This window comes from Oncorhynchus masou, chromosome 10 (assembly GCF_036934945.1).
Source record: "Oncorhynchus masou masou isolate Uvic2021 chromosome 10, UVic_Omas_1.1, whole genome shotgun sequence".
NCBI lineage: Eukaryota > Metazoa > Chordata > Actinopteri > Salmoniformes > Salmonidae > Oncorhynchus > Oncorhynchus masou.
Window position 1 is genome coordinate 10,640,678 of NC_088221.1, and position 28,000 is coordinate 10,668,677.

Genomic DNA, 28,000 nt, shown 5'->3' on the forward strand with positions numbered 1-28,000 from the left:
AGAGAAAGTGTGAGAAACCCTGATGCACTGACTCTGTCAAGGAGACGCACACCCTTCACTTGACTGAGGTAGTTTTTTTTTTTTTGATGGGTGAATGTTCGTTTTGTTTTCTTGTGTTTGTAGAGGGTTGTGGTGCATGGCGCAGGTGTGAACAGGCTTTGATTTTGTGAGAGGGTTGTTTAGTGAGCCAGCTGAGCGAGAGCTGGTGTAAAACCCTTCCTTAGGGCTGACAATGGTTTCAGAGTTGTCAGGAGTGAGCAGGTGTACGTGTGTCGTGTGTGCGTTTGCATGAATGCATAAGTGTGTCGGTTTCTGGAAGTCTGTGTGCATGTGTGCACTGTTTGTGTGGCCCTGCTTGCATTGTTTCTATGTTGTGTATCTGTATGAGCCTACTGTGTGGGTGTATGTGACGTGTATGCAATTACAGGTCATTATAAAGCTGAGGGGATATGCATAGTATGTATGGCCCTATTTGCATTGTTTATGTGTTGTGTCTTTACTGTTTGTCCATAGAGGTCTTTTGGTAACCTGCCTTGCTCTGAATTTTCCAATGACGTCTCTCCTCTCTAACCAGCAAGGTTTCTCGGGGGCTCTTTATGTTGAGTTGCTGCATGACTTCAAGGGAACAAAAGTCTGAACCTGAACCATTAGTGGAACAAACAGCTCCCTACTGTACCAACACATCTCCCACTTAGCATTCGCCAAATTTGAATGGTCCGTTTAGCTTGGTGAAGCACTCTGAAGGTCTCTGAAGAGCCCACCCATTCGTCATTTGACATGGTGGTCCAAATATCACCAAGTGAGGCCATAGTGGTCCGATCCTCTGGACAGTGGATAGACAAAGAGGCCAGTGAACGAGGAGGCAGGACATTAGAGAAGAGAGTGGGTGGCTCAGGGAAGGGGCCTCCATGATAAAGAGAAGGCTTCAGTAATGGCCTGCATTCGATATCTGATTCAGCTGTAGTTCAAACTGTGTGTGCGCGTGCAATTACAGGTCATTTCAAAGCTGTGAGGAACTGCGAGAGTTAATCACTTGTGCATTCCAAGAGTTTGGCTTGAGTGTTGGTAGAATTCACTTAATCTGAAAATCAGGGAGTTTTTAATCTCCAGACTATTATCCAGAGAGCTCTGGCTGAGGTTAAACCAGTACAATGTGGCACAACTACAACCTACATAAACTCAACAGAGGAAAGAGAACACATACTACAACCTATAGACAACCATAATACAAGTTACCAAAAGAGGAAAAATGGCACATAAAGGTGTATGTATGTATTTTGCTTCCCTTTACTGTCTAAATCCACAGAGAGACCCCTACTACATAGAAACAACCACTACTGACAAAAAAAACAAAACTACCATGCAACTTCATTGTTACTGAATAGAAACTTAACTTATCAGGTTCAGTTTGAAAGTAATCGATGACCAAAGCCCACTCAAACACAATGCATCTAGCTCTCTGTGGTATTCACCATGCAATTGTGTTCTAAAAATATGCACATCTAGTACTTTCTTCAAAGAATTCAACACAAGACCTTACAGTGAAATAAACAATAATTTCCATATACAGTGCATTCGGGAAAGTATTCAGACCTCTTTGCCACATTTTGTTGAATTACAGCCTTATTCTAAAATGCATTAAATAAATAAAAATCCTCATCAATCTACACACAATACCCCATAATGACAAAGCGAAACAGGTTTTTAGATTATTTAAAAAAACATAAATACCTATTTACATTATTCAGACCCTTTGTATTGAGACTTGAAATAGAGCTCAGGTGCACCCTGTTTCAATTGATCATCCTTGAGATGTTTCGACAACTTGATTGAAGTCCCCCTGTGGTAAATTAAATTGATTGGACATGATTTGGAAAGGCAAGATTAAAGATTCTCTGGTCTGATGAAACCGAGATTGAACTCTTTGGCCTGAATGCAAAGAGTCATGTCTGGAGGAAACCTGGCACCATCCCTACAGTGAAGCATGGTGGTGGCAGCATCATGCTGTGAGGATGTTTTCAGAGGCAGGGAGACTAGTCAGGATTGAGGAAAAGATGAACGGACAAAGTACAGAGGGATCCTTTAAGAAAACCTGTTACAGAGCACTCAGGACCTCAGACTGGGGCGAAGGTTCACCTTTCTACAGGACAACGACCCTAAGCACAGAGCTAAGACAAGGCAGGAGTGGCTTCGGGACAAGTCTCTGAATGTCCTTAAGTGGCCCAGCTAGAGCCCAGACTTGAACCTGATCGAACATCTCTGGAGAGACCTGAAAATAGCTGTGCAGGGACTCTCCCCATCCAACCTGACAGAGCTGGAGATGATCTGCAGAGAATAATGGGAGAAACTCCCCAAAAACATGTGTGCCAAGGATGTAGCATCATACCCAAGAAGACTCGAAGCTTTAATTGCTGCCAAAGGTGCTTCAACAAAGTACTGAGTAAAGAATCTGAATACTTATGTAGATGTGATATTTAAGTTTTTTATTTTCAATACTTTTGCTAAAATTTCTACAACCATGTTTTTGCTTTGTTTTCCCCCATCAATCTACACACAATATCCCATAATGACAATCTAATCCATTTTAGAATAAGGCTGTAACATAACAAAATGTGAAAAAAAGTCAAGGGGTCTTAATACTTTCCGAGTGCACTGTAAATATCTGGTACCATGAAATTAAGTGTTAGGCTAAATGTATATTCTCCAAACACACAACAAGGGCAGGAGGGAAAGGAAGTACCACAAGTGTCACGGCTGTTGGAAGGAGCAGACCAAGGTGCACCGTGGTGAGTGTACATTTTCTTTATTAATCCAAATGACGCCAAACAAAACTATAAACACTACAAAACAAACCATGACGCTAACACGCAAAGTGCTCTAAACAAAGTCAACCTCCCACAAACACAGGTGGGGAAAAGGGTACCTAAGTATGCTTCCCAATCAGAGACAACGATAGACAGCTGTCCCTGATTGAGAACCATACCCGGCCAACTACAAAGAAATAGAAAACATAGAATCCCACCCTAACTCACACCGTGACCAGACTAAAAATAGAGACATAAAAGGGATCTCTAAGGTCAGGGCGTGACAACAAGTGAACATGAGGAGGCCAAACACAATAAGACATCTATAGACTAAGGACAATTCCACAGAAACAGAATGACAATGAGACTCCAGTTTTTCACTTTAAAAGTACACCAAACAAAAAACATTGATTGCAAAGTTAAACAAACCAACTCTATTTCCCACTTTTAACAATTTCCACTGAAAATTTTACAAAAACACATTTACTCGAAGAACTGTGCAGGAGTAAATCTTGGTAACAGAATGTCGGTAAAATCTCCCTCAGGTTTTGTGACCACGTTTTTAAAAAACTCTGTTATATCTACTTTGAAATAAGAACGTGGTGTCAGCTATGATATGACACCTTGAGTAAAAAAAATATATGTTTAAATTCTAATTGAAGTACAGTAAGAAAAGTGGTTTAACATCATGGGTCCCCGAATTGTACTATACAGAAATGCATAATTCTCTTCATGGTTATGTATCCTGAGTAGGTACACAAAGGTAGAAAACTTTCATATCCTCCTTTGCATGTTTGGGTATGATTCTACACACTGGCTATTATTCTAATGAGCTCTGCCCTCAACAGGACCACATTTGGTTTAGTCCAGACCAAATCTCTACCAATCATAGACTATGTTTCACAAGTTTGGACATCCCAGTACAACACAGTAGAGTGGAGTCCAGTACAGTACAGTATAGTACAGTACAATACAGTAAAGTATACTGCACTCTACTCTAGTGTGCTCTAATGTACTCAATGACTGTTTATGAATGGACAAAGCCATCGATCACGTAACATCCTTCATTCCTATGTGAAGATTCAATAGAGCATTTGAAGCCAAGGATGTCAGTTAAGGTGGTGTTTCATGGATACATAACATGCACAGTTTGAGCTACTTCAAGAAGTGACGTTGCAGGCTAGCTCAGTGCTGCCCCTTCTCATTGAATATCTCAAGTTGAAGGCCGACCAGAGTACTGCAGGCTGCCATTAGCAACTAAACTATCCTAACTTCTTCTGTGTGCGATTTTAAAATAATCAGTTCGAGGACATACATCTGCTGTAATAGAAGCAATTATTGGTTCCTTGATTGTCTTCTAAATATACATATATTTTTTACACAAAGATCGACATTTTCCAAGTCACTATAATGGGGAATCCTGTTTTCTGCAAAGAATACCTGCAGTACCACGGGTCGGCCTTGAACTTCGTGGCTTCGATGAGAGTACCTGACTGTACTGCACTAAACTTTACTCTAGTGTTCTGTATTGTACTGACTTCTACTCTACTTGACAAAATGTCAACCACTTTTCAACATCTATTGACGTCCGGTGTCGGTCGGTGCTCAGTGGGTGAGAGGGCTGGTTACAGTACAAGGAAAGAGAGGGGGCTCATGGGTAGGTGTCAGTAAGAGCCGGGAGAGGTGACATTAACTGGAGAGAGAGAGAGAAGAGAGGCAGAGAGACAGAAGGAGGGGTTGTCCAGACTGTTTTCACACTTTCTTTGACCACCAGATGACAGGAAGAGAAAGAAAACAGTTATGAGATGAACATAACAGTTATGAGCTGAACATAACAGTTATGAGCTGAATAGTAGAACAGTGGCCAGTGGAAAGGAGGACAGTAGCACTAGACCCAACTACTATGAATTTTCATTGTAGCTAATTCATGCTGTTATTCTGTTCCTCATTTTTCTGTCATTCTGTTACCGGTTTGGTAACAGAATGAAATGTTTTAATCCGTTAATAAATTACAAACCAAATTGTTATCAGTAAAATGAGGGAGAGAAATTGAAATATCTTAAAGATATGTGGCTTTTTGGTATAGTTTGTGTGCTCTATTTGATGTGCTCCTATGAGCTTTACATGTAAATGCCCATAAACATTGTGGGGTCTAGGAACAAGGTCGCTCATCACTAGATAAGAGAAGGCACACACCTGTATGCATATCACCTCTCTCTTCCCATATATGGAGGGAGGGAGAGAGGGAGAGAGAGTGCAAAGTTCAGGTGCTGTAAATCGCATGGTGAGATGTACAGGTAGTCTGCTGCTGCCTGCTAGATCCTGACACATCTCGCCCTCTCCTCTCCACTCCTGTTCCCTCCACATCAGGTGAGTCCTTTGTACAAAGTAACAAGCTAACAGTCGGTTTCTGTGTGTTTTCGCAAAGACGTCATGTAGAAAAGGGGCATTTATGCGGCATGAGCTCTATTGATGTGGACAATTAAGGACAAATGATGTCTTGGTCATTGTGGAACCATGGGAGGTTAGCCAGGGAAAATTGACCTATCAGATGTAGATATTAGCTAAAGTAGTAGAAATGTCTGCCTGCAAATGTATTGATATTGGTTATAGGAGAATAATTTATTTGAATGGAAATTTGTTTGAACAGTATATTGTTACAACAATATGTCTAAAATAAGCCAAATCAAAAAGGGTAGTTTTGAGATATTAATATTTTAAATGTCATTTATACTCCTTAATTTAATTAATCTGAAATTTGCATTACAGAATCTAGACATACTCCATATTTGAGAGAACACTATAAAGAGTATAATGACATCAAGATGTTGACTGTATGGTTGACAGTTTAATAGGGTTTTACAGGAGGCATGTATAGGTCTAAAAAATGTCGTCATGATTTTCAATACAAAATGTGTGATGCTTCCTCCCAATGAAGTTCCTATGTGAGAATTCATAGCGGTGGGAAGTCGTGGTGCTGAGGGAGCTGCAGCTCCCCCTGATAAATCAGAATAAAGAAATTACAAAACACAATTTTACAAAAATCAACAACAACAAAAATGATGTATATGGGCCTTTATTACACCTGTATGAGCGGACAAAAATAGTTGCCAGTAGCACGGGGATAAAGAAAATGTCTTGGCACCCCCATCTCTAAACATTGGCTTGACGCTCGGTAATATTTCCTATACTTACAAGAAGGCAAATGTTGATATTAGTTGGCAAGGGTCTTATTACAACATTATTGTGTTTTGATGTACACTATATATACAAATGTATGTGGACACCCATTGAAATTAGTAGATTTGGCTATTTCAGCCACACCCGTTGCTGACTGGTGTTTAAAATCGAGCACAACAGACCATGAAATCTCCATAGACGAACATCGGCAGTAGAATGGCCTTACTGAAGAGCTCATTGACTTTCAACATTCCACCGTCATAGGATGCCACCTTTCCAATAAGTCAGTTCGTCAAATTTATACCCTGCTAGAGCTGCCCCGGTCAACTGTCAGTGTTGTTATTGTGAAGTGGAAACGTCTAGGAGCGACAACGGCTCAGCTGCAAAGTGGTAGGCCACACAAGCTCACAGAATGGGACCGCTGAGTGCTGAAACACTCACTACCGAGTTCCAAACTGCCCCTGGAACCAACGTCAGCACAATAATGGTTCAGCAGGAGCTTCATGAAATGTGTTTTCAGCGGCACACAAGCCTAAAATCACCATGCGCAATGCCAAGCGTCAGCTGGACTGGTGTAAAGCTCACCACCATTGGACTCTGGAGCAGTGGAAACGCGTTCTCTGGAGTGGTGAATCACGCTTCACCATCTGGCAGTCTGAAGGATTAATCTGCGTTTGGAGGATGCCAGGAGAATGCTACCTGCCCCAATGCATTGTGCCAACTGTAAAGTTTGGTGGAGGAGGAATAATGGTCTGGGCCCGTAGGTCCAGTGAAGGGAAATCTTAACGCTACAGCATACAATGACATTCTAAATGATTCTGCGCTTCCAACTTTGTGGCAATAGTTTGGGGAAGGCTATTTCCTGTTTCAGCATGACAATGCCCCCATGCACAAAGCGAGGTCCATACAGAAATGGTTTGTCAAGATCGGTGTGGAAGAACTTGACTCGCCTGTGCAGAGCCCTGACCTCAACCCCATCAAACCCCTTTGGGATGAATTGTAACGCTGACTGCGAGCCAGGCCTAATCGCCCAACATCAGCGCCCGACCTCACAACAATATTGCAACATCTAGTGGAAAGCCTTCCCAGAAGAGTGGATGCTGTTATGACAGCAAAGGGACAGACCAGGTGGGATGCCCATGATTTTGGAATGAGATGTTTGACGAACAGGTGTCCTCATACTTTTGGTCATATAGTGTATTTCTAATCTCTTTTAAGACTTTTTATGTTATATGTATTGTAAGACCCCTTTCCCATATTTGACCAGAAATCTAAGCATTTGATTATTCCTAATTTTCAGGATGGAAAATGGTTGAAAAATGTATATACCTTAATTACTCAAAATTATAGACTCTTCGCCTTCATTTTACACCAAAGTTGATATGCTCCTATAAACTTCACATGTTAGTGCTCATGGGTCTTTTTACATGGTACACACTGTGGGGTCTAGGAACAAGGTCGCTCGTAACTAGATAAGAGAAGGCACACACACCTGTATGCATATCACCTCTGTTTGCCATATATGGTCACCAAAGTAATCGACAATCAAAAGTGTGCGTGTGTGTGCGTGCATGTGTGTGTGTGCGTTAGAGAGAGATGTTAGAGAGAGAGAGAGAGAGACAAAGTTCAGGTGCTATAAATGGGTTGGTGAGAGGGGCAGGTAGTGACACATCTCACCCTCTCCTCTCCACTCCCCTCCGGTCCCTCTCCACTCCCCTCCGGTCCCTTCACATCCGGTGAGTCCTTTGTACAACAGACCAAGCTAAGAAACCGTTTCTGTGTGTTTTCACAAATAAGTGATGTTGCAAAAGGGAGTTCATGTGGAATGAGCAAATGGGTGTTTATGTGGAATGAGCTCTGTGTTGAGGTGGACATTTAAGGAGAAATTATGTCTTGGTCATTGTGGAACCTTGGGATGTTAGCTAGGGAAAATGGCCTCAACACATATCAGATATATAGCTATCAGCTGAAGTAGTGACATTTTTTGCCTAAAAATTTATTCATACTGATTATTGATTATACATTTATTTGTCTGAAAATGTGTCTGATAATGTGTATATTGTTAGTAACAATATGTCTAAAAATAAGCAAAATCAAAAAGAGTAGTATATTAGTATTCATATTGTTAAGGTTGAATAAATGAATGTGAAATTTGTTTTACAGAATCTAGACATACTCCATATTTGAGAGAACACTATAAGGAGGATAATTACACCGAGATGTTGTCTGTATCATGTACGGTTCACAGATCATAGGGTTTTACAGGAGGCATGTATAGGTCTAGAAAAGGCCCATTTCATCATGATTTTCAAAGAAATTGCATGTGATACATATTTAAACACTGTGTTAAACATCCTTCCTCCCATTCATTGATGATCCTATGTGAGAATTGCCCGTACAATCTGAGATACTAAAAATATTTTCCGCCCTATTATCCAATCATGACACAGGCAAGATAAGTGTCGTTGTGATGAATCATTATTGTATTACTCAACAGACCTCTGAACAGCAGTTATGGTAGGAAAAATGGTGCTGATAAGTTGACTCAAAGTTATTGTTTTATGATAAGCAAACACGCATTTATACTGTGGTTACTCTACAAATAGAAAGGCTCATTATGAGCACAACAGTCTGACTTATCGTCAATTTGAAATGAACATTTTGTGAACAATCACTCACTTGGTTTTATTCCATTTGACAACTTACAGAAACGAAAATCAAATAGTTTTCAACATCATGAATTTGGCTGGGATGTGCAAATCAGAGAGAGTGTTTTTGAGGACATACATACACTGCATGGAACAGAAAGGAAAGATAAGCTATAGGTTTAGCAGTGATACACATTTAAACAATATACACACACAAACCTATATGTACAAATGACCTCGACTAACCTGTAGCCCCGCACATTGACTCGGTACCGTTACTCCCTGTATATAGCCTCGTTATTGTTATTTTATCGTGTTACTTTTTATTATTTTTTACTTGAGTTTATTTGGTAAAAAATGTCTTAACTCTTCTTGAACTGCACTGTTGGTTAAGGGCTTATAAGTAAGCAATTCCCTGTAAGATCTACACTGGGTAGAAATGTGACAAATAACGTTTGATTTGATTTGAAACCAGCATGGAGCAACTACACAGTAACGAGTTGATGAAGCTGTGAATAGCCTATCATGGGTCTTTGTAGTTATGAGCCTTATATTTATTATTGAATCTACCCAGGGTGTTGGGGTGGGTCATTTGATTGGTCGACAAAACACTCAGGCTACAAAGGGCACAATGTAATAGGCCTGCTAGTCTGTTTCAGCGATGGCTGCTGTTTGGTTTAGAAGCCATATGGAGACAAGTCTGTGGTCACAAGAAACAGACAGGGTGCAAACACAGCACAATATTACTTTATGGTCCACTGCTCATAAACTGAACTGGGCTTCCATGGTCTATCAGCAGCCAGCCAACAAGCCAGCCTGCCAGCCAGTCAGCCACACAGTATGCTGTTCCAGCCAGCCCTCTCATTCTCTAAATGAAGATTCTATTAATCAGGAGAAATAGTTCTGTTTAGTGGATGTTTTTCTCCTATATGTTGTTGGGGACTATCGCTACTTGATATTCAATTAAAGCCTTTTCACAGTGGACATTTGAATAAGAGTAGCCTACTCTGTGTCCGAGAAACCAGTCCTAAAGGTTTAACGCCTTGACAAGACCACAGTTCTCTATCTCTCCCTTAGATTGATCAAGAAATTATATTAGCATCATCATAAAAACTTGGCTTCGCCTCAGCAGCCAAATGTACCAACTAAATGACAAGCCATAAATGTGTCAATCCATGTATTTACAGCATGCTGTACAATGGAATGGACCACAAAATTAAGCACACGTTAGACACATATCTATTCATAATTCTGTCAGGTCCTCGATACAAATAAGGCATGAGACCATGATGCAAAAGTTGACATTCAGCTATCTGTCAATATATACCAATATAGCAGAATAACTGTAGACACTGTAGTAAGGCACCATGTGTTTTGACACTCAGAAAATTGGAGACTGCTGTGTTTAAGACTGTGGTAACAATTGGGAGGTACTGAGACTTTCACTTCCTGCTTTGTGGCAGTTGTTTACGCTCCCCCTGCAATGGTGGCTTCAAAATATGTTGTTCCTTTTGTGTAGTACAATGAGCACAGACTTAGACACTCTTGAGCAGTATACTCCCGTTACCATTCTATGACCTTAGATAGGAAATACTCTACTGAGGTCACATCCAGGAGTGAAAGTAAGGCAGTACGGTCTGGTACGGCGTGCCGGAAAAATAAATAGTGGGGGTATGGCATACCAATAAAACATGATTAAAACAAAATAATTAAAGCAAAATGCCAAGAAAACTGTAGGCTATTACACTATTATGTATCATTGCCGCATGAAAAATGAGCAAATGGGATTGAAAACGTGTAGTATAGCTTATGCTCCAAAATGTGATGTGGTTCAACGAGAACAGCAGTAGACATACTGCATAAATTCTGGCCTAATGACAATTGCCAAATGCCGTTACACTTTTTGGTGTTTTGTGTAACAGATGTCTTTTTCCATTCACCACTGTTTGGAGTCTGGAAATATGTTGCTAGTGGATGAACATGTGCGGTTGGCCTTGTGAAGGAGCTCTTTGAAGTGATTGTTTGACAATCAGATGACAACATCAAGACTGGTTGTGTTTATGCCACAGTAAAAGGTCATACATTTTAATAGTTAAATGAGAAATCTTTACGGCTTGGCCCACAGAGGTCCTATTGAATCAATGGGGATTCTGTATGGAATTCTATGATAACCCAACACTAAACAATATATTAATTGCACTATAACAGTGACAAACAGTGCCCACAAACGGTTAGGGCCTACATAAAGCTGACCCAACAGCAGTCCCAATACCTTACCACTGCTACACCTGGCTTTCAACGGAGCCTTGTCTGGCAGCGAAACAGTTAATTCAGCCTCATTTTTTGCCTTTAAAAGAATCTAAGCTGATATGGCTGACTTGCTTGAACAAATGTGATTTCTACTGATGATTGCGATGTACAAAATATGGCATAAGGGGACGACAAGTGGATAAGAGGCCATCCGTAATTTCAATTAAGACACTAATGAGCGAGCAACGACGAACGTCGTCAGTATAACTGTTTGTTCAGCACTTTTGAAATGTACAGCGACAGAATTCAGAACATGGGCAGTTCCTACAGTGTACTCCCTGTACAACAAGTCAGAACCATAGGATAAATAAAGGGGGCACATAAACAGACAATGAAAGCTCTTACAACATTCAATGATTACATTTCTCTAAAACAGGTTATAGGCTACAGTACATGTGCACCACCAAGTTAGAACAGTAGGTGAAATTAAGAGGTGAAAATAGACGTTAAATAACACAATTCTATTACAGAATGTTGCGTGTGCTGAATTTTCACGTGCAAGCCAAGTACCACCACTACTATCAGTGGCACTGTCAAAGCTGTACAAAAAAAAGAACTATGTGCCACGAACTATGTGTTTACAAAGACCGCGTTGGTGAAAGTAGACCAAATGATTAGGTTGAGGCACATGAGCTACTAACAGCGTAATACATAACATACACTTAGTATTACTTTCTTAGCTACAGTATACATGTCTCCCTGGCATATTACATTGTTTATGCAGCAGCATACAAGACATTTTTGGACTCGCGGCAGTTCTTTGTGGGCAAATTTTGTCATGAAACTTTGTCATTAGTCCGGCATACTCTGGATTTATCGTGGGAACTCTGAGAAAAAAACACACAGCCACTCCACTGAATAGCAAGCTAACATTAGTGATTGCTTTGCAATGCTTGAGGTTAGCCACTGATTCCTTCCAAACGACTCATTGTTGAATTTGCGATTTCCAGCTTGTTGTGTAATGTTTATGTTCAATGACCGATGAGCACCGATACATTTTATCTATAATTTCTCTTCATTATTAATCTTTATATGACAAGAATTAAAAAGGAGTTGCCTGTAGATTGTCGACTTGTTTCATGATGATGACTGCTAGCTTGCTAGCTAAGACTTTGAAAGTAAGATATTGACATGATCAGTCCAATCAAAGCTACTGTGCATATAACGTGATTTGACGTCATTTTATCTGTGGCCAATGACCTTGAGCCTTCTTGAAAGGGCACCTGTAATATAACTCTATGGCAGGACCCAAAGGGCTGAAATTCTGGATGTCTACCCTTACTAAGGACTTAAACTTGGTGATGACGTACTGTCCCCATGAGTGACAGAAAACTGAGCCAATCAAGGCGCAATGCTCATATTTTCTGCTGGCTCGCCCAACCACAGAAAGCACTGAGCTAGGCTGAAACACCTGCATTTTGGAGCTGCCTTACTCAAGAAAACAAAAAAGAGACCATGTGTGTATGCAGCTTTATTAACTGAATTACATATATACTTCTTTATACATTGTTTGCAAACTAACATGAGATATGTATTAATGCCAAAATAATGACTGAAAAACAGACAAGCCACCCCCCCAAAAGAAAAAAATGCATTTATTTATTTATTTTTCAAAAAATGTGGGGCTCAAAACAGGTGGTGCTCTGATTAGGCCCACACACAAGCGTGTGCACACAAAGGACATCCAGTACAAGGAATACATTGAATCTACTTTCAACCCTGTCACATCATTGACTCTGCCAATGATCAACTCATTGACTTATGGATCAACTCCTCCCCTTAGCCAGTCATGTGAGGTAGCAGAGCAAGATAACACCAGGCAACAGTTCAGATTATAGAGTTTGTGTCTGTTTTGATGATGTTTTTCGGTATTTCAAGCCCTTTGAATCATTGTCTGGAATACTATTGAACATGTAAACAACCAAATATGAATAGGTTAGCCTCATTAATAAATAGTGAACGACCAAAAACTCCCCCCCCCTTCCCTCTAGGAATCTTCTCCAAGCTGAATCTGGCACCATGCCACAGATCGAGGTCAAAACCCAAGTTGCAAAAGTCCTCAATAAAACCACGCCAGGGCTGCAGATATGGAGGATAGAGGTGAGAGAACAGCACATATTTCCTTTGTCATCACTACATAATGAATATGCCGAACATGTAAATAACAATTTAGGTTCATTATCAAACTTTTTCACACAATGAAATGAAATGCAATTGAACTGGTTCCAATTTTCCAATTGGTCAGGCCTTGGAGATGGTGCCCTTCCCTTCTAAAGCATATGGACATTTCTATGAAGGAGACAGCTATATCATTCTATACGTAAGTCATCAATGCACCGTTATGATGCACCCAAAATAATCATACAGTGACATCCCAGTAACATCATATCTCTCTCTGTCTGATCTCGTAGACCAATAAGATGAACAGCTCATTCACCTACGACATCCACTTTTGGCTCGGAAAGGACACCTCCAATGACGAGCAGGGGGCGGCGGCCATCTACACCACCATGATGGACGAGCACCTGGGGGGTGTGGCTGTGCAGCACCGCGAGGCGCAGGGCTATGAGAGCGACACCTTCCGCGGATACTTCAAACAGGGCATCATGTGAGCTACGTAGTCCACAACCTACACCTGCTTACTGCATGGAAAGAAAAGGAACAACTCTGATACAATGATTCCCATTGAACACAGACAAATTAGCAGCAGCTCACATGTATCCAATGCAACGTCACTATTTACACTAGAGACAAGCAACTTGAGTTCCTCCAACTCATCACTCAAATGTTGGCTTAACCTCAAAGTAACACACTCAAACACCCATAAAAATAAATCTACCCAACACCCACACACAGTGTAGTGGCACTGTCAATGAGCACAATACCAAAAAAACCCAAACCAAGATATTTGGAATGATTATGGCGCCATGAAAGACAGTGGCAAGAGAAACACCTTGTTGATATACAAGAGGTGACAATAGGAGGAACCAGAATCCTGAGAAAAAAGGTAGGTACTGGTATTTCTGGAGCCATCATCGGTTTTGTACCGTAAATCATAGTGAAATTATATCACCTCCCCCTTTCTACAGCAAAAGGCCATTTCCCCTTGTGGCAATGTACCTAACATGTAATGGTTTTCAGAAGCATCAGAGGTGTATTCACTAGGAAACGAGTAGAGACAAACAGGCTGAAACGGGAAGGGATCTACCTGAAGATGACCAATAAGAAAAACACATTTTTGTTTCAAAACCTTTTGCTGAAATTTGCGCTAATGAATACAATCCTGGTAATTGCCAAATATAACAACAGAAATGGTTTCAGACCATCATTCATGGCTGTCATCTGACAACATTTCTTGCGCATGTTTTTCTGCAGCTACAAGAAGGGCGGCGTGGCATCTGGGATGAAGCAGGTGGAGACCAACACCTACAACATCCGTCGGCTGCTCCATGTCAAGGGAAAAAAGCATGTGGTGGCTGGAGAGGTGAGAAAGCTCAAGCCAACGTGACCCTTGTGGAATATACTGCCTTCACAGCCTCTGCTCTGCCCCTGACTAGGATGTCTACTTCAGTTACTATATTTTCTTCTTCAATTTGACTTGACTAGAAACAGCTCAGCCGGTGCATGTCACTTCCTTTTCTGCCCCGGAACAAATGCAAAACACTTCATGTACAGCGGATTGAACTTAAGTTCAAGTGCATCAATTATTAGTCACATTTGCTGCGCCACTGGCTACCGTGTAGCTCCTCACTGACATAATCACAAGAAAGCCTATCAAGAAATTACACTGACGTGCCTTATCCATTACAAAAATTCCAAGGTTAAAGGTTGACTCAGCCAAATGACATTGCGACAAGCAGCACCTGAGATATTGAGATGAGAGAGATGCAACACTTAGCACTCACATGGTCACACACAGTATCTGTGCATGGTCAGGGTTCGCTTCATGCTGTGTACAGCGGGACAAAAACAGCAGAGAAGTTGAGCCTATTAGTTGTTTGCGGAAATTGACCCATTATGCTGTTTTCTGCATCTATGTCATATCGTTGAGTCTACCTTCAATGTTCAACTCAGACATACTACTAATTGTGAAAGCTGAGTAGAATAAGGAAGATATTGTTAACCCAACGAGTACCCCATAATGGATGTGCATTTTAGACTTCTAACCCCTTTTTCCAAAAAAATGTAGCAACAGACTTCTGCGTTGTACCATTGGATTAGTCTAGTTCATCTGCATCCACAGATACCAACCATTATGTGTGATTAACGGGGGCTATGCTAGAGTGGTGTTTGTGAAACAAGGGAGTATTCCAAAGGGTCCCGGTGCCAGGTCTTTTTACAGAAACATCTGTGGAGTCCAAATGATTGGAGCTACAAACTATTAAAATCTATCTATAAAAAGCTGAGACTCCCACGGATATTCTATGATGCTTATGTGCGACACAAGAGTCTTTAGAAGATAAGGTTTCTACATAAAATATCATAGGAAATCCCAGGACATAATGTCTGTAATACTGTAATAATCTCACAAAGTCACTGTCACAAACTCCAAACTCCATACAGTTGTCACTGACTAGTTGGATATTCAATTCTCAGTGAGCCAACAATTTCGCTACTTATAGCATTTATATAAAAAAAATTATCTGATTTTTTAATCAACATTATTATGGAATTCATCTGTGTTTTTTCCATCCCCATCAATCCCCCTTTCCATCCCTATCACCCCCATCATCATCCATCCCCCTTTCAATCCCTATCAATCCCCCTTTCCATCCCTATCAATCCCCCTTTCCATCAACATCAATCCCCCTTTCCATCAACATCAATCCCCCTTTCCATCACCATCCATCCCTCTTTCCATCCCCATCATCCCCCTTTCCATCATTATCAATCCATCCTTGAGAACAGGTGGACATGAGCTGGAGCAGCTTCAACAAGGGGGATGTGTTCCTGCTGGACCTGGGCAACCTCATCATCCAGTGGAACGGACCCAAGAGCAACCGCATGGAAAAACTCAAGGTAAGGAGACATTTTCTACCACAGCCATAGAGATACTACAGCAATACTACTTTAACAGAACTTTACGGGTGACATTTTCGTTGTCTAAACGCTGCGAGCAAAATGGACAGATCTCGTCAGAGTTTAGTTCCTGTCTGTGCTTCAAGATTTTTTTTATTTAACCAGGCAAGTCAGTTAAGAACAAATTCTTATTTACAATAACGGCATAGGAACCGTGGGATAACTGCCTTGTTCAGGCGCAGAACAACAGATTTTTACCTTGTTAGCTCAGGAATTCGATAGAGCAACCTTTTGGTTACAGGCCCAACGCTCTAACCACTAGGCTACCTGCCACCCCATTTTACCACCCAAAGTTTTAATGAAGTGAAACTGTGGAGCGGTGGTACTTTGTTTTTACTTTGGTGCATCATGAATGAGAGATAAGTGAAAGGGGTTCAACCACATTGCTTTCACACCTCCAAGCATGTCAGGTCAGTGATAACCATAAGGAAGAGAAGTGAAGACGGGTGCATTTTTTAAAGTATTCAAACAAGTATGTAGGAAGACCTCTGCCACTAAACCTGACCCTTCCAGCATGGAAAGTGTAACAGTATAGCTTCCGACCCTCTCCTCGCCCCTACCCGGGCTCGAACCAGTGACTCTCTGCACACAGACAACAGTCACCCACAAAGAATCGTTACCCATCGCTCCACAAAAGCCGCGGGGAACCACTACTTCAAGGTCTCAGAGTAAGTGACGTCACCGATTGAAACGCTATTAGCGTGCACCACCGCTAACTAGCTAGACATTTCACATCGGTTCCACTCAACCCCTGCAGCAACCAGTGATCTGGGTCACGGCACCAATGTAACAGTATACAGTGCCTTGCGAAAGTATTCGCCCCTCTTGAACTTTGCGACCTTTTGCCACATTTCAGGCTTCAAACATAAAGATATAAAACTGTATTTTTTTGTGAAGAATCAACAACAAGTGGGACACAATCATGAAGTGGAACAACATTTATTGGATATTTTAAACTTTTTTAACAAATCAAAAACTGAAAAATTGGGCGTGCAAAATTATTCAGCCCCCTTAAGTTAATACTTTGTAGCGCCACCTTTTGCTGCGATTACAGCTGTAAGTCGCTTGGGGTATGTCTCTATCAGTTTTGCACATCGAGAGACTGAATGCGTGGGTCCTGTGTGGCTCAGTCGGTAGAGCATGGCGCTTGCAACGCCAAGCGTCGTGGGTTCGATTCCCGCTGGGGCCACCCATATGTAAAAGTATGGCCCCAGCCGACTTGTAAGTCGCTTTGGACAAAAGCGTCTGCTAAATGGGATATATTTTTATATTTTTGAATTTTTTCCCAATTCCTCCTTGCAAAACAGCTCGAGCTCAGTGAGGTTGGATGGAGAGCATTTGTGAACAGCAGTTTTCAGTTCTTTCCACAGATTCTCAATTGGATTCAGGTCTGGACTTTGACTTGGCCATTCTAACACCTGGATATGTTTATTTTTGAACCATTCCATTGTAGATTTTGCTTTATGTTTTGGATCATTGTCTTGTTGGAAGACAAATCTCCGTCCCAGTCTCAGGTCTTTTGCAGACTCCATCAGGTTTTCTTCCAGAATGGTTCTGTATTTGGCTCCATCCATCTTCCCATCAATTTTAACCATCTTTCCTGTCCCTGCTGAAGAAAAGCAGGCCCAAACCATGATGCTGCCACCACCATGTTTGACAGTGGGGATGGTGTGTTCAGGGTGATGAGCTGTGTTGCTTTTACGCCAAACATAACGTTTTGCATTGTTGCCAAAAAGTTCAATTTTGGTTTCATCTGACCAGACCACCTTCTTCCACATGTTTGGTGTGTCTCCCAGGTGGCTTGTGGCAAACTTTAAATGACACTTTTTATGGATATCTTTAAGAAATGGCTTTCTTCTTGCCACTCTTCCATAAAGGCCAGATAAGTGCAATATACGACTGATTGTTGTCCTATGGAAAGAGTCTCCCACCTCAGCTTTAGATATCTGCAGCTCATCCAGAGTGATCATGGGCCTCTTGGCTGCATCTCTGATCAGTCTTCTCCTTGTATGAGCTGAGAGTTTAGAGGGACGGCCAGGTCTTGGTAGATTTGCAGTGGTCTGATACTCCTTCCATTTCAATATTATCGCTTGCACAGTGCTCCTTGGGATGTTTAAAGCTTGGGAAATCTTTTTGTATCCGAATCCGGCTTTAAACTTCTTCACAACAGTATCTCGGACCTGTCTGGTGTGTTCCTTGTTCTTCATGATGCTCTCTGCGCTTTTAACGGACCTCTGAGACTATCACAGTGCAGGTGCATTTATACGGAGACTTGATTACACACAGGTGGATTGTATTTATCATCATTAGTCATTTAGGTCAACATTGGATCATTCAGAGATCCTCACTGAACTTCTGGAGAGAGTTTGCTGCACTGAAAGTAAAGGGGCTGAATAATTTTGCACGCCCAATTTTTCCATTTTTGATTTGTTAAAAAAGTTTGAAATATCCAATAAATGTCGTTCCACTTCATGATTGTGTCCCACTTGTTGTTGATTCTTCACAAAAAAATACAGTTTTATATCTTTATGTTTGAAGCCTGAAATGTGGCAAAAGGTCGCAAAGTTCAAGGGGGCCGAATACTTTCGCAAGGCACTGTAGCTTCCGTCCCTCTCCTCGGGCTCGAACCAGGGACCCTCTGCACACAGACAACAGTCACCCACAAAGCATCATTACCCATCGCTCCACAAAAGCCACGGCCCTTGCAGAGCAAGGGGAACCACTACTTCAAGGTCTCAGAGCAAGTGACGTCACCGATTGAAATGCTATTAGCGCGCACCACCGCTAACTAGCTAACCATTTCACATCGGTTACAACTAAGAAAAGAGTGTGGTTCCAATGGCTCAATGGTGGGTTTGATTTTAAAGTACTGCCCCTGCACTCAAGGTGCTTTGGATAAAAGCATCAGCTAAAAACTAGCATTCCAGAGCGCCCTAGTCCCCTGGTGGTGGTATGATTGGTGGATATTGTCACGTTTGTTTTTCTCTGCAGGGGATGACTCTAGCCAAAGACATCCGTGACAGGGAGAGAGGGGGACGGGCACAGGTGAGCGTGGTGGAAGGGGACGATGAGAAGTCTTCAGAGGAGGCCATGAAGCTGATGAAACAGCACCTAGGAGAGACAAGACGGGACATCAGGGACTGCATCGCACCTGACGACATCGTCGACCAAAAGCTGAAGTCCAGCGTGAAGCTCTTTCAGTGAGTGCTGACCACTGACATGACCTCAGGGATATCTATAACCTCCTTATGACCTGTCATAGACATGATAAGCTCTTATGACCTGTCATTGACATGTACTGTAGCAGATGTGAACTAGCCACTGAGAGCTAGCCATTTTTCTTCCAGAATTATTTAAAAAAAATGATGTGTAACATTCTGTTTGATCTTTGCAGTATCTCAGATGCCCAGGGGAACCTTGTGGTGCAGGAAGTGGCAGTGAAGCCTCTGACTCAGGACCTGTTGAATCACGAGGTGATTCCCCAATCAGGGAAAGGGGAGGGGGCATGTTAAAGGAGAATGGGTTTAAAGTGCACTTTGTTGCCACTTGTCTACTCAAGCAAAATTGTATCCAGAATTCAAAGTACATTATTTGGGCGTGTGCTATTAAATTATATTGACTGAGCTTAAGCCTAATAAAATGATCAGGTTCATACAAGAATGAGAAGATGATAAGGATAATGATAAAGATCCTTCTGCGAAATGTGTAAGCTGAGAGAGATAAGTGTGTGTAAGTTTTACACTAGTTCTGTGATGTTTTAATGAGAACTGAAAGAGAGACTATTTCTGCCCTGTGACACCGAACAGAGACAAACATGCTTCCCCTTGAGGGCTTGGATGTGGTCTCAACAGTCAAAATTAGCCAAACTTCTAATACTAATACATCTAGATTACACAGGGTACACAGAAAATAAATCCACTGTCTGTCTGCGTCTAAGTATTTCAGTAGCCAACACTGATGTGGTTTAAAACCATGAGAAATGAGGCTCACATGAAAATTGAGGATTATAGTAACTGGTTCTCATAGTAATTGGTTCTCATTTTTAGCGCAGTGAAAATGAATCTGTTGGGATTGTTACAGACATTCTCGGTATGCCACATAATAATTGTCCCTATGTACAGAAGTGAATAATGCAGTATTGGCACTCAGGAAAACAGTAAACCTCTTTACTGGGCAGTAGAGGTATAAATAAATGTAATTTCATACATGAGACATCTAATCTATATCTACTAATTTCACAGGACTGCTTTCTGTTGGATCAAGGTGGTACACGAATCTTTATCTGGAAAGGAAAAAAGGCTTCCAAGACAGAGCGGTCTGAGTCTTTGGATAAAGCAGAAGTGAGCCGCACCTCGACACATATTCGTTTCACAATGGTTTTGATAACCCTTTGCTGTCCCCTATAGGCTTTTTAGGGGAATTCAGACTGACTGTTATAGGGGGTCCTAAAATATCAAACACCCTCGGTTTGTACATCCCATATAACAAATGCCCAAACAAGTTAACCCTGAAAACCAGCTGAACACCTGAGACACTTATTCTGGTCCTGGATCTAAGCTCCACTCAATGATTTACCCATTCTCTCTGACACCCATATATCTATTACATTCTGATGTATGAATACTTTGGTATGTTCCTAGCAAAATAAAAAATAAACAAAGCACAGGAATTACATTCCATGTGATCCCTACAGATGCACAATTTTAATTTTAGCCAGTTTGGAAAATAATCCTGCAGCAACAAGAAATGTGAACTATTATGTGGATTGTAATGAATGCAATGATTTTAGGGGTTGATACATTTTCATCAACAAAATAGTGATCAAATTAAGATCCCACATCTGTATTTTAAAATCTAAAATCTTGGAATTCTAGGCATACAAGAAGGCGAAGGGCTACCCTATCTCCACCTACATCGAGACGGTGAATGATGGTGCTGAGTCTGCCGTATTCAAGCAGCTTTTCCAGAGGTGGACCGTGAAGGGTCAGACTGTGGGGATGGGCACCACAAGCAGCACAGGGAAAATTGGTGAGCAAATCACACTGGATATACACTCAATGCACAGTAAAACTCAAATGATGTCAATTAGCCTATCAGAATCTTCTAAAACCATGACATCATTTTCTGGAATTTTCCAAGCTGTTTCAAGGCACAGTTAACTTAGTGTATGTAACCTTCTGACCCACTGGAATTGTGATACAGTGAATTATAAGTGAAATAATCTGTCTGTAAACAATTGTTGGAAAAATGACTTGTGTCATGCACAAAGTAGATGTCCTAACCGACTTGCCAAAACTATAGTTTGTTAACAAGAAATTTGTGGAGTGGTTGAAAAATGAGTTTTAATGACTCTAACCTAAGTGTATGTAAACTTTTGACTTCAACTGCATTTCTCAACTTGACTAATGAAACTAAGCACTCAGTATTTACTGGTAAAAAAATGTGTTTTCTTGACAATGCAGCCAAGGTGGAGCAGATCAAGTTTGATGCAACTTCCATGCATGCAAGGCCTGACCTGGCTGCCCAGCAGAAAATGGTGGATGACGGAACAGGCGAAGCAGAGGTTGGTTGGTAACAAGAATTATTCTGTGACATCCTGTTATAACTAGCTTTGACACAATAATGATTCATAATCCTCCCCTTTAAACTATACATCCAATGGACACCAATATGTCCTATTTTCCTCCAACCAGGTGTGGAGGTTAGAGGACAGTGAGCTGGTGCCTGTGGACAGGAAGTGGTTGGGCCACTTCTATGGAGGCGACTGCTATCTCATCCTCTACAAATATGAAGTCAGCAACAGGAGTCACTACATGCTATACATGTGGCAGGTCAGAACACCCTGCTAGCCACCATTCCCTGTATGACATAGCTCTTTTTCTGCTTGGCAATCAAACTTTTGTTAATACCAGAAAATGTTGATATGAGAAGAGCTTAATTTCATGACTTAGTCTCTGGCTTGCTTTCTGCAACCTATGCAGATAGATGACTAGGATGTGTTTGATGTGTGCAACATAGGGTCGTCACGCGACCACGGGAGAGCTAGCTGCCTCTGCTTTCCAAGCCGTGAACATCGACCGGCAGTACAACGGGGAGCCAGTTCAGGTCCGAGTGCCCATGGGGAAAGAACCACTCCACCTCATGGCCATATTCAAGGGCAAGATGGTGGTCTATGAGGTAAGCCCTCCATGTGTTCCTTTGTCAATTACTTTTCAAGGAAATTCTTGGAATGTTTCAAATCTATCGTCTTAAAATATTCTCATTGGAATCTCATAACGATTGTATGAAATCATTCGATTGCAATCATGGTTTGCAGGAGGGGAGCTCCAGAGTCAACTCTAAACATGTCCAGCCGGCAGTTCGTCTCTTCCACATCCACGGCACCAACGAGTTCAACACCCGCGCCATTGAAGTGCCGGCACGCTCTTCGTCCCTCAACTCCAACGATGTCTTTGTGCTCAGCACTGACACTTGCTGCTATCTGTGGTACGGAAAGGTAAGCAGCAAAAATGCCATAACCTTGTAATCCAGGTTAAGCAGAAATTACTAAATGTACTAAAGGTTCTTGGGTTATGATACTATATACTAGTGTGGCAGTTGTACTAAACTCATAAGTCATAAAATATCCCAAATAATCAATGTGCATGATTAATAAAAAATTAAACAGGTACAGTGTCTTGCGAAAGTATTCGGCCCCCTTGAACTTTGCGACCTTTTGCCACATTTCAGGCCTCAAACATAAAGATATAAAACTGTAATTTTGTGAAGAATCAACAACAAGTGGGACACAATCATGAAGTGGAACGACATTTATTGGATATTTCAAACTTTTTTAACAAATCAAAAACTGAAAAATTGGGCGTGCAAAATTATTCAGCCCCCTTAATTTAATACTTTGTAGCGCCACCTTTTGCTGCGATTACAGCTGTAAGTCGCTTGGGGTATGTCTCTATCAGTTTTGCACATCGAGAGACTGAAATATTTTCCCATTCCTCCTTACAAAACAGCTCGAGCTCAGTGAGGTTGGATGGAGAGCATTTGTGAACAGCAGTTTTCAGTTCGTTCCACAGATTCTCGATTGGATTCAGGTCTGGACTTTGACTTGGCCATTCTAACACCTGGATATGTTTATTTTTGAACCATTCCATTGTAGATTTTGCTTTATGTTTTGGATCATTGTCTTGTTGGAAGAAAGAATCTCCGTCCCAGTCTCAGGTCTTTTGCAGACTCCATCAGGTTTTCTTCCAGAATGGTCCTGTATTTGGCTCCATCCATCTTTCCATCAATTTTAACCATCTTCCCTGTCCCTGCTGAAGAAAAGCAGGCCCAAACCATGATGCTGCCACCACCATGTTTGACAGTGGGGATGGTGTGTTCAGGGTGATGAGCTGTGTTGCTTTTACGCCAAACATAATGTTTTGCATTGTTGCCAAAAAGTTCAATTTTGGTTTCATCTGACCAGAGCACCTTCTTCCACATGTTTGGTGTGTCTCCCAGGTGGCTTGTGGCAAACTTTAAACAACACGTTTTATGGATATCTTTAAGAAATTGCTTTCTTCTTGCCACTCTTCCATAAAGGCCAGATTTGTGCAATATACGACTGATTGTTGTCCTATGGACAGAGTCTCCCACCTCAGCTGTAGATCTCTGCAGTTCATCCAGAGTGATCATGGGCCTCTTGGCTGCATCTCTGATCAGTCTTCTCCTTGTATGAGCTGAAAGTTTAGAGGGACGGCAAGGTCTTGGTAGATTTGCAATGGTCTGATACTCCTTCCATTTCAATATTATTGCTTGCACAGTGCTCCTTGGGATGTTTAAAGCTTGGGAAATCTTTTTGTATTCAAATCCGGCTTTAAACTTCTTCACAACAGTATCTCGGACCTGCCTGGTTTGGTCCTTGTTCTTCATGATGCTCTCTGCGCTTTTAACGGACCTCTGAGACTATCACAGTGCAGGTGCATTTATACGGAGACTTGATTACACACAGGTGGATTGTATTTATCATCATTAGTCATTTAGGTCAACATTGGATCATTCAGAGATCTTCACTGAACTTCTGGAGAGAATTTGCTGCACTGAAAGTAAAGGGGCTGAATAATTTTGCACGCCCAATTTTTCCGTTTTTGATTTGTTAAAAAAGTTTGAAATATCCAATAAATGTCGTTACACTTCATGATTGTGTCCCACTTGTTGTTGATTCTTCACAAAAAAATACAGTTTTATATCTTTATGTTTGAAGCCTGAAATGTGGCAAAAGGTCGCAAAGTTCAAGGGGGCCGAATACTTTCGCAAGGCACTGTATATACATAGTTTTACATAGAATTAGGCATAACAATTATGGCTCTAGATTGAAGGAAAAGGATGATTCAGGTTTTTGAAAATTGCACATACTTCGTGCCTCCTCTAAAATAATGGGTGTCTGATGTCCCTGAGGTCAAGGGCAGTACTTTACCTAGTTATGCGACAGGTATTACTCTCATCCCTTGCAGGGCTGCAGTGGCGATGAGCGAGAGATGGGCAAATCCCTGGCAGACATCATCTCCAGGAGGGAAAAACAGGTCATTGCAGAGGGCCAGGAGCCGGCTCACTTCTGGGTCAATCTTGGAGGCAAGTCCCAGTATGCCGACAGCAAGAGGTACTACACTTGATCCCTTGGTTTTATAGTTATCTAAGGGCCCTGTTAATCTGAATTCAGTTAGCAGATTTTAACTTGTTTTATTAATGAACTCAGAAAAACATTGTTTACAACTGAAAATTACATCCCTTTTTGATGCCTTCTTCCTTATCCGTCTGTGGTCTCTGCCAAGGCTTCAGGAAGAGCACACAAACATCACCCCACGTCTCTTCGAGTGCTCCAATCAGACAGGCCGCTTCCTGGCCACGGAGATCACCAACTTCAACCAGGACGACCTGGACGAAGATGACATCATGTTGCTGGACATATGGGACATGGTGAGGGCCTGTCTTTTTAGCATTTATTTGTATTTATTAGGGATCTCCATTAGCTGCTGCCAAGGTACTCTTCCACTCTTTCATTAAGGCATTTACATTACAAATTAAACAAAAGATAAAACAGTACATCATATAACATTACACCACTACATATCTACAATAGAAATGTACCACCATACAACAATATTGCAATGAACGTGTGTGTAGAGTGAGTGTGCTAGCGTTTGTGTGCGTATGCCGTCTGTCTGTACCTGTGTGTGTGTCACTTCACAGTACCTGCTATTCCATAAAGAGTGACAATATTGTCCGCTATCATCCTCAGTAAGTTTCTATCAAAGTTGTCAGATCCCGGTGGCTTGTCATTGTTGATAGACAACAAAAAATATGTAATCACCTCTTCTGCACTCACTTAATATAATTCAAAATTGCAATGTTTGTCTTTCATAATTTGTTCAGTTATACTTGAATGTGTAGAATCAGCATTTGTTGCTGGCATGTCATGCCTAAGTTTGCTAATCGTGCCAATGAAAAAAAAACATTTTAAAGTAGTTGGCAATATCAGTGGGTTTTGTGATGAATAAGCCATCTGATTCAATGAATGATGGAGATGAGTTTGCCTTTCTGCCCAATATTTAATTTAAAGTGCTCCAAAGCATTTTTACTATCACTCTTTACATCATTTATATTTCTTTCATAGTATAGTTTCTTATTATTTTTTTCAGTTTAGTCTCCTGGATTCTCAATTTGCAGTACAACTTGCCAATCGGTTGTGCCTGGAGTCCAAACTGATTTACCCTGTTTCCCCATGGTTACAGTTTGGGTTCCAGGCTAGTACTGTACTGTCCTTTGGTGGCCACTATCAATCTACGGTCTGGAGGTCTGGTTCTTGTAAAACACAAGCCGTCCTGAGAGGACATCCTTCCTTACAAACCCTTGACCTCTTCTTACTCAGGTGTTCCTGTGGATCGGCAAGGGAGCCAATCAAATAGAGAAGGACAATGTGGTCCCCACGGCGCAAGAATACCTGAAGTCCCACCCAGGGGGTCGGGATGTAGACACCCCCATCGTGATGATCAAACAGGGCTTTGAGCCTCCCACCTTCACTGGCTGGTTCCACGCCTGGGACCCACACATGTGGAGTGTATGTAGCAAGAATGAGTCATTATGAGATAATAATACACATTGTAGCAGGGTCATGTGCTTATAACAAGTCTAACAATGCATTATAACTGCATCATAATGCATTACACCTGTTGGTTTCAAGTGTTACCAAAATGTGTTTACTCGGGGCACAAGATATTGATTTAAACAAGCTGATTATTATGTCCACAGGGAGGGAAGTCCTACCAAGAATTGAAGGCTGAGCTTGGAGATGCCACTGACATCATCCAGATCAGTGTGGTGAGTCTACTCTCTCTCAAGCGCACTAATATAATCTGATTTACGAAACTGTTCTCATGTAAGCATTCTTTACAAATGCAGTGCATCTACAGTATGCAACTGGAAATGTATTTAAGTGTTAGTGTTAATCTGACTCACGGAAAACAATGTCCACCAACAGAGTTGCCGAAAGGTCGAGCCACCAGTTGACCTGGTGTTTTAACCTAGCCTAGCCATTTAGGAAAAATGATGGCATTGTCACAGAAACCAGTCAGATATGATTTTCTGCAACGGTTAAAGGAATGGTCTCTGTCTGTTTGTGGCTACAGGAGAGAACCACATCCAATTCCACTCAGAATAACTCCAAGAACACTGGAATACCACTGTTGCAACCTACCGTTCAGGCCACCTTCCCTGCAGACAAGCTGTTGAACTGCCAGACAGAGGACCTGCCCGAAGGGGTTGACCCCACCAAGAAAGAGGTAAACTACACCCTTGGAACTCCATGATTGGTCTCTCTTCAATCTGTATTTCAGAGTAGCTGCCAGCTAAATGCATGCTTATCGTTCTCACTCATCTATTGTAACATGTACTATACCATACCTTTATCTTTTCCAGGAGCATCTTTCCAATGATGACTTTGCTCTGATCCTGGGTGTGTCCAGGGTAGAGTTCTACTCCATGCCCAACTGGAAGCAGCAGAATTTGAAGAAAGAGAAGGGTCTATTCTAGAAGGAGTATATCTACACCGTGGGCCTCATTTTGACAGTGTGTAATAACGGCACTGTTGTCAAATCTTCTCAAACTCTATTTCAAAAGGAGTTTGGAATGCAAGCGTTTGAAATTCTGCATCTTCAATCTGCACTGTTATTTGTGCATCTTTGACCTGCAGAAATATTACTCCAGCGTGGACATGACATGATTTTTGAAATGAGCCCCACTAAAACAAAAGTACATGGAGTATTTCAGACATGGTTGACACTTTTTTGCGCTTTCAAAATGAGGCCCCTCGTGTTTTGTCATCGAGCCTTGCAGTTCTACTCTTAGCCAAGAGTGTGTGAATGAGTGGGTCCTTCTCAAATAACTGTAAACATATTAAAGCGCCTTTAGGTTTAGTCTTGCAAATAATCTATGATTTGTTTTCTTGCTTCTGAAATGTCGCTGTTAAAATTTAGGCAATCGAGTTATGAAGACGACATTTGTAGTTGATAGAAAGGATTCTACACATTCTATTATTGGAGATTTAGCATAGGCTTCATTTGCAGCACTTTCCCCCTGAATTGCTAGTTGTGTCACAGAATTATATCTGGATATGTAATATGCCTGTCAGGAATTTCAAAATAAGTAGAATATAATGTTGGTTCTATACTTTATGTCCACGATTAGCCTTAATATTGAAAACATATCTGCAAAAATATATTTGCAATCTTCAGAGGACCACAAGGGCTTAGTTTATTAGTAGGTACTTTGTGTTTCATAATATACATGTTGAGGTGTAACGTATCAATAAAATTATGACTGTCAAATGGAGATATCTATTGGGGTATTTTGTTTTTTGCTATGTTGGATAAGCAGATGAATATATGTCTATGAAGTTCCTTCATTTGCAATGCTACAATGACAGTCAATAAAGACCCTATTCCCCAG

At 41.3% G+C, this 28,000-nt stretch overlaps 1 protein-coding gene across 3 annotated transcripts; it reads left to right on the plus strand.

Moving 5' to 3' along the window:
• vil1 (villin 1) lies at window positions 1–27,999 on the plus strand. 3 transcript variants are annotated; one of them, XM_064975804.1, is made up of 20 exons: window positions 1–68; window positions 12,934–13,042; window positions 13,188–13,262; window positions 13,354–13,550; window positions 14,318–14,426; window positions 15,851–15,961; window positions 19,013–19,221; window positions 19,416–19,494; window positions 20,263–20,361; window positions 20,896–21,049; window positions 21,484–21,584; window positions 21,715–21,852; window positions 22,040–22,198; window positions 22,338–22,517; window positions 24,511–24,656; window positions 24,829–24,973; window positions 25,926–26,114; window positions 26,306–26,374; window positions 26,683–26,835; window positions 26,972–27,999. In XM_064975804.1, exons 2-20 carry the CDS (start codon window positions 12,962–12,964, stop codon window positions 27,083–27,085), a joined length of 2,508 nt encoding a protein of 835 aa, XP_064831876.1. In that variant the 5' UTR covers window positions 1–68; window positions 12,934–12,961; the 3' UTR covers window positions 27,086–27,999. The 3 variants fall into 3 exon arrangements, with proteins under 3 accessions (XP_064831876.1, XP_064831875.1, XP_064831874.1); XM_064975803.1 differs by lacking the exon at window positions 1–68 and adding an exon at window positions 5,075–5,174; XM_064975802.1 differs by lacking the exon at window positions 1–68 and adding an exon at window positions 7,566–7,720.
• Window position 28,000: the final 1 nt, after the last annotated feature.

Coding starts and splice junctions, on each gene's coding strand:
- vil1 (XM_064975802.1), top strand. CDS start 7,581: ATGTTAGAGAGAGAGAGAGAGAGACAAAGTTCAGGTGCTATAAATGGG. Junction 21,050..21,483: donor AAGCAGCACAGGGAAAATTG/GTGAGCAAATCA, acceptor TTGACAATGCAG/CCAAGGTGGAGCAGATCAAG. Junction 26,375..26,682: donor ACATCATCCAGATCAGTGTG/GTGAGTCTACTC, acceptor TTGTGGCTACAG/GAGAGAACCACATCCAATTC.